This window comes from Crassostrea angulata, chromosome 10, assembly GCF_025612915.1.
Source record: "Crassostrea angulata isolate pt1a10 chromosome 10, ASM2561291v2, whole genome shotgun sequence".
Taxonomy (NCBI): Eukaryota; Metazoa; Mollusca; class Bivalvia; order Ostreida; family Ostreidae; genus Magallana; species Magallana angulata.
Window position 1 is genome coordinate 48,510,014 of NC_069120.1, and position 7,368 is coordinate 48,517,381.

At 30.3% G+C, this 7,368-nt stretch overlaps 1 protein-coding gene across 1 annotated transcript; it reads right to left on the reverse strand.

Annotated features, from left to right (window-relative positions):
* Positions 1 to 1,452: 1,452 nt before the first annotated feature.
* On the reverse strand, positions 1,453 to 6,610 carry LOC128164464 (uncharacterized). The gene is made up of 6 exons (XM_052828295.1): positions 6,386 to 6,610; positions 5,731 to 5,838; positions 5,303 to 5,434; positions 5,068 to 5,184; positions 2,923 to 3,035; positions 1,453 to 1,905 (listed from the first exon to the last, which is right to left on the reverse strand). Exons 1-6 carry the CDS (start codon positions 6,483 to 6,485, stop codon positions 1,876 to 1,878), a joined length of 600 nt encoding a protein of 199 aa, XP_052684255.1. The 5' UTR covers positions 6,486 to 6,610; the 3' UTR covers positions 1,453 to 1,875.
* Between the last annotated feature and the right edge of the window lie 758 nt (positions 6,611 to 7,368).

Here is a 7,368-nt window from a genome sequence, read left to right on the forward strand (position 1 = left end):
ATTTTTGCTCTTAAAATCAATGAATATCATCAGCCAAAAAAGTTTATCAAATAAAACAAATAATTATTGCAGCAAATCGAAATTGTAAAAAAAAAATCATTTTTGAAGAACAGGGGGATAATTATTATTAAGATACTCTGCGATTGCGATTGATTGTATATAAGAGGAGGTTGTAGCAGGTAATATGTGCAATTGGTATGATATTAAACCTTTGTATAAAGTTAAACGAAGGTAATTGATAAGATTGCTGTCCCTTTTTGATTACAGACATACCTTTTTTTTCAATCAACATCATGTGCCTGTATCTCCTACTTTGTATTTTAAAAGCACATTATTCAAATGCTTATAGTTTTGAACATAATTTTGATAAGTAGTCGTATGTTATATGGAGTTGTAATTGATTATTCTGTGGTTTCATTAATATTCAAGGGTATCAGTTTTCGTGGATAAAGTGAAAATCACAGTTTCAAGGATACATAAATCCACGAAAATTGGTATTAAACGAATATTGATGAAACCACAGTATATAGATAGTATACTTTTTAAATACAAGCATAGCTCTATATAAATTTTCATTGAAAGTGTTTACAACCGAGACTGTAGAACAAATACTTCCATAACCGAAAGAGTGATGATCTTTACATTATCATCATAGCTCTATCAGCACAAATAAAAACCCACCTGTTTTTTGCAATTTACAAAACGAAATTAGCCTCTACATTCTACGACGATAAAATCAAATCTGTGTAAACATAACTTAACAGCGGTCTACAAAAATAGCAGATAGCCAAAGAGACATTTACTCGATTTTCAGAAAAAATGCTAAATTAATATAACTTCAAAGCTGACATTTTATTGAGGTTTTCTAGTGAAAAATCTTGTCTAATGACCTAAAACACAGGTAGTCATTCTAATTTGCATTAGATATTAGGTTTCTCTACAAAATATGATATCGTATAATTAATGATATAGAATATATTGTTACTGCTTGCTAATATATACAATGAAGAAGTTTTGAGAGATTGGTCGTTCAGCTCCCGCGTTTGAGAGGTCTTCTTGCTTTTGCTTTAATTCTCAGAACAACGTGTAGCATACTAGAATATAGTTTTGTTATCCCGTTTTAAGATTTCTTTCTGTTGATCTTTTTAACATTAAAAAAGCATCATACATATGCTTCTTTTAGAAAAATTAAAAAAAAAAAACAACTTTAACTTGAATTTTCAATTAATTTGAATGAAACTTGTTTTTAAATAATCCTGTTTGTAGAGCAGCTATTTTTAATAAAATAAAAAAGAATTACGTATTTGATTTTCTTACTACCAAAGATTGTAACGTGTTAATAAATCAAATGTAAGTGTATCATACTCGCCAAAAGACAAAGGCAAGTAAACAGATACCCATGCATCTGAAAATATGATACGATATATTAAATTTCCGAGTGTTTATTTATCGAGTTTTGTTAGATCAAAGTAAAAGTAAATAGTGCTCGGAATATCAAAATGTCAGAACAACGTCTGCTCTTCGTTTAAAATTTATTTTTAATTGATAAAAAGAAATAGTAAATACAATGAGAGAAATCAACTTACGGGTGAGCGTGCTGAAAACAACCGCCAGTTTGACCTTTACCGGGAAAACAAAACGGCTTTCCAAAGTTTCAGCCAGTTCCAATACAGAAGCATTAATGCACGTTATCATTCTTTGATTTATTGAAACTGACAACCATCGACTTGTGGCAAAACATTCTACAATGAATTTTTGTAATATGTACATTTAGTAACATTTAGTTGTATTGCAACGCGAATTATACTAGTGGAAGTCTTCAATAAGTCGAACTCTTGTCTTGGTGATTCTTTCTCTTTATTATGCCCAACTACTTCATTTTCGTTTCATATTGTCGCATAAAATCTGCAAAACAAACAAGACACATACCAGGAGACTTATAGATGTTTTTCGCTGAATACAATACTCATTTATTTAATCATAATATAATAATGAAAGTTATCATGATTTTACTCCCTTGCCCCCCTTAAATAATAGTTTATCCGTCATCTTGTCTTGCATCACTTGATCACATCACATTTTTAACCTATTCTAGATCATTCTTAACACACAGATAGTTTGTGATGTCATGTGATCTTGTAACTTTTTTTTTTAGATCAAAGGATAATGTCATATCGGATCTAGGTGTTACATTTTTGTTTGGACTCCATATTCCTTAACATGCCAGGCAAAATGAAATAATGCCACCGAAGTAATCAAAAAACTCTTTGCCTAAATGTATAGGGTGCGCGGTACTCTTGAACGAAGCTTCTAGGTAATGGCAAAAGTGTTATTAGCCGGACCATATATTCTCTCCCCTTGCCTTTATCTTGATTGTATAGATTTCACCAGAAAAAATACTAATGTATGCGTACAGTAAAACGAAGTTTGAAGTTCAAAGGTTTTCTCTCCTCTTTCTCTTTTTTTCAATACGTTCCAAACTTTACCTAAAGACTCCATATTTGCAAGATATTGTAATTGCTTTAATAAAGGTCAAGTTCTTCCTCTTACGATGCCAATAAAAAGCTTGTTATTAAGATTACTATTAAGAAATATTCACAAACAATACATATGATATGTGACGTGTTCGTTTTTGAATTTTAATCAAATTTAGTTTTTTTATATTCATTGTGTTCCTTAAATGCATGTCTGATGGTTATAAAATAGTTGTGTTTTCTCTTGGTCCAATTTCTTATTATCGATTTGTTCACTAGAAGATAAGCCATACTTAACTTGCTGTGGTTTTTTGAATACCCTCTATTCAACCCGTCCTATCCTACTGGTACTATATATAGTAACGAGAGACAAAATTAAAAGATCTTTTTGACCTCAAACATAACTCTTTCAAATATGGTATAAGGCACACTTTTGTACTATACTTACAACTAGTAAAACCACTCCAATGCCTAGATTATTTAAAACCGTCAACACACCATAAAATTGAATCATTAAGTTCTTTACCCAGGACCACCATGTGACGGTCTTGTCTTCGTCCTCTGATTAAAAGAATTAAAAATGGTGTTAATCTTAAAAAACAAATTTATTCAAATAAATCAATGAATTATCTAAGAATTAAAATTTCAAATAAGTTTCACAATTTCATATGCAATTGTCATTCATCCTTAATAAAACTGATACAAAATGAATGATGTTGGGTTTTTTTCATTATATGTGTACCATTACTCACCAGTTGATGAAGCTAAGTACAAGTCAAGAAGGCATGCCTTTATGCAGTTCTTTATATCTATGCAGCTGTGTTATCATATTCTATCACTTTGTGTATTCATTAATATGACATTGTGTTATGTGTAATGTTTTTGGAAAAAATTATGACCTTAAGACATTATTGGTTTTAATCCAAAATACTGCTGAATTCGTCATTGTTTTTTAGCATTGTAAGCAATTCATATATATATATATATATATATATATATATATATATATATATATATATATATATATATATATATATATATATATATATATATATATATATATATATATATATATTACATGTCTTCTCGGGCGACATACCAGAATATTTGCCACGAGGTGACAGGATGGCCCTGGAGTGTTATGTATCCCGATGCCGAAGGCATAGGGCGACATAACACTCAAGGGCTTTCCTGTCACCGAGGGACAAATATTCTGGTATTGTCGCCCGAGAAGACATGTAATGACAACGATGACATTAATAACTCTTCGCGACTCCAAAACAAGGTGACGTCATTATAGACAATCAGTCAGGGCAAGTAAACAATGGACGCGCAATGCGACGGTTTGCTATTATAACGGATATAAGGATTTGCGAATTACTGTGAAATAAAATCAGGTAGAACATCTGTATGTTAATTCTTAGTTGGCTTAATATCACCAGTGACCGTTTGATGCTGAGGATATTTTGGAAATGAACTTTGCACAAAATTGAATTCGTGAATTCTTTGTTGAGCTGAGAAAATTACGGCGATCTGTTTTCAATTACTTTCTTAATTTGTGGTTTGTTTCTTCATATAACAAAACAAATGTTGACTGTTGTTTCGGGCAACATTGATTATAATAGCCCCCGAGGGACGAAATATTGCGAAGTGGAGGGCAATATTTTCGTCCCAAGAGGGCTAATATAATCAATGTTGTCCGAAACCACAGTCAACATTTGTATAATATATATAATATATCCAACCCCAGTCAATATATATATATATATATATATATATATATATATATATATATATATATATATATATATATATATATATATATATATATATATATATATATATATATATATATATTTCCTTTTGCTGATTTAAAGACGGCTGTCAACAACAATATTGACAGAGCAGACACCAATAAAAAGTTTTTATGTTTTTATCTTTGATAAATAAATTATTTAGACCATTTTATATCACAGATGGTTTGTTACCCACCATACCATTAAGGGTGTTATTTATGAGTGAAGTTGTGAAGTTCTATGTAATGAGGTCAAACTCAAGAAGATATATGTTTTTCCGAACTCAACTAGGCATAACATAAGCACTCAAGATAGATCAATTCAAGTCATTTAACAATTTAGTGATTATGTTACAATTCAAAACTACTAACAAAGCAAAATGCAATTTGTAAGCGAATGCAAATTTAAAAGAGACGATGAGTTTAAACACTTAGCTTCGATACAATCCCTCAGCTTTGCCAAAAGGTCGACTATTTGGTTTTAATGTCACCACCTAACGACTTTTTACAATAGTTTCCTGTGTTTGTTGGAAAAACTGCTAACGGCAGAAATGTAAGAGAAATAGAACATCGCTTAAAATTGGTGCGCGTTTCCAACAAATTCCTGTAGAATCTAAAAGTGAATTTGAATACTTTTGAGATAACACTTCCTGATCTAGGGAAAGAAAAGGGCTGACCATGCAAGACATCGATCAAAATATCTAGGGTAGATATAATTAGACTCAACCTCATTAAAAAAATGATTAGATTAGTGTAATATGATATATATAATTTTGACTCATTTGTTTGCGTACTTACCAGCTTCTCTTTCCTTGTCTAAACCGTGAAATTGTTCGGTATTTGTATTGGGTTTATTGAACTCCGTGTCCACCTTTTCTTCTTCATCTTTTACACCACACCGAGAAACGTGTGTCTCTAAAAATGTAATAATTTCCAGTTGAAGATTTAATTATAAGATTCAATTTAATTTAACTATTTATTTTCTCCAAATAAATGATTAAGTCGGTATATTATAACATTGATATTTCCTTACTTTGCACATCATTTCCTCCTTCCTGGTCTAAGTTGTAACCTTGTTTTTTATTGGTTTTGAAGTCATCAATTTTAATTTCCGTGCGTTTATCGTGATCTTGATCTTTTACGCCAGATAGAGTAGAAGGTCTTTCTAAAATTGGTCATATTCCCTTTTTTTGCTTGAATTATGAACTCCATATTTTCAACTATCATTTTTTTTAAATTTCATTTATTCACTCTAGATTGATTCTTTGATTGGTGAAAAATAATATATTATTATGAGTTGTCAAATCAACTGCGTGAATTAATCTATGGTGTTATTTTCACTAAAAATTATTAATATTTTAACTTTAAATTTGTGAAATTTGAAATAAGGTTTAAATTATCTATCGCAATTTATAATATTATTCAATTTACAATATTTTCTGTTGGTCCGCTTATGCCTACCTTGCTGTTGGTTTTCTTCACCTTTGTTCATTTGGTGAAATAATTCATTGTATTTAATGTCAGTCTTTTCAATTTTTTCTTGTACCTCAGAAAGCAAAGCACGTATTTCTATAAAAAAAAAATGTATATCACAATACTTGTATTCACTAGGATGTTATTAAATAAGCAATGATTTTTTTACATGAATTTCTACTAATAAAATTATTATTTCAAAACAAAAAATCAGACATTTACCCTACTGTTTATTTAAGGGGTCTTATATAAGTTTTCACTTTCAATTTATATTCAGAACATTACTTCAATGTCCTTTTGAGATATTTTTGTGAAGAAAATGCTAAGCCTTTAAACGTTTTTGTCTGTCTTGGGTTTATATTAACAGCCAGATGTATTGCACAATAACACGACCTTCTTTAAAACAGGCATATGTTAAAAAGTTCTCTGATTATTTAAAGCATAATGGTATTTGTCAGTAGGTAAACATAGCTGTTTAGTCTAATAATGATGTTATACTTTCAGGTTAACTAGTAATATATATTGAATGACAAAACCAATATAAAATTATCATGTTTGTCCTTCAAAATATCAAGTAAAAATTATATCTCAATACTTGCACGGTACAAAATTGTCAGAAAATAATAAGCGTATATCCACATACCACTAATCTGGTTCTCCGACCGTGAATTCAACCAATAAAGACACAACAGAACGGGCACTACCATTCCCATGCAAACACAAAAATTCAGCGACTGTGGCATATTAACATAAGGGTATCACTGTAGATTAACAGTAGTGGATCGTCAAACTGTCATCAACATATTAACTAAACGTTTTACTCAGAGACTATCCCTAGTTTCGGTTTACATTTAAAATACTTGGTCGACAAGGACTACGCATCAATCTAAAAAAAATTCTTATCATTTCCGGTATTATCACTTCACATTTTATTATTGATATCATGCGATAAAATTTGACTTTGGGAGAAAAAATATTGACGTTCTATAATTATTATTAATTCTTTTTTTGTATTTTTTATTATTCATTAACACGTTGATATCATTGTTAAGTCTAATTTTAATCGTTTGTATGAATTACAAAAGAGGGGATATCTGAAACACTTTTCAGACAGCGTCAGAGTTGTGGTTGAGTTTGCACGTCCTACTGATGGCTGATATTGTTAAAGAACATTACATCAAGTTGCTGTATGAAACGTTTTGTATGGTTATGTTAAGAACACAGACATGTTGTTTAACCTTTCTTGCATTCATTAAAAAAAAGGTTCAATAATGTGTAACAAATCAGTCTTTTTACTACTATAACTCCAATGGTCATTTTATAGAAAACGATATCTTATCCCATACAGAAAATTGCCATTACGATAAATGAATGTTAATGTTATTCTTGAATTTCATAAAAATAATTTACAGGTAATAAAATAACAGGAGTGTTGGCATCATAAGAAGAAAGATCCTTGAACTAGATGCATTGGGCTTTCTTTTTAAGCAAGAGGTTCCAAAATTAAATTGAAATAAGAGTGCATGAGCGTTTCCTCTGCTTTGCCCCCTCGCTATACATGTATTAATATAATTCGTTGTTGAATAAAATAAAGAAGAGCTTGCAGAAAGGGAGGGTATGCTTATA

Bases quoted from the DNA above. Each gene is read 5' to 3' on its own strand.
- LOC128164464 (XM_052828295.1), bottom strand. From the start codon at position 6,485: ATGCCACAGTCGCTGAATTTTTGTGTTTGCATGGGAATGGTAGTGCCC. The intron at 5,185-5,302 runs GTAAGGAAATAT...TTACATTTTTAG, and splicing joins AGGAGGAAATGATGTGCAAA to AGACACACGTTTCTCGGTGT. The intron at 1,906-2,922 runs GTAAGTATAGTA...TTTGTTTTGCAG, and splicing joins TTGGAGTGGTTTTACTAGTT to ATTTTATGCGACAATATGAA.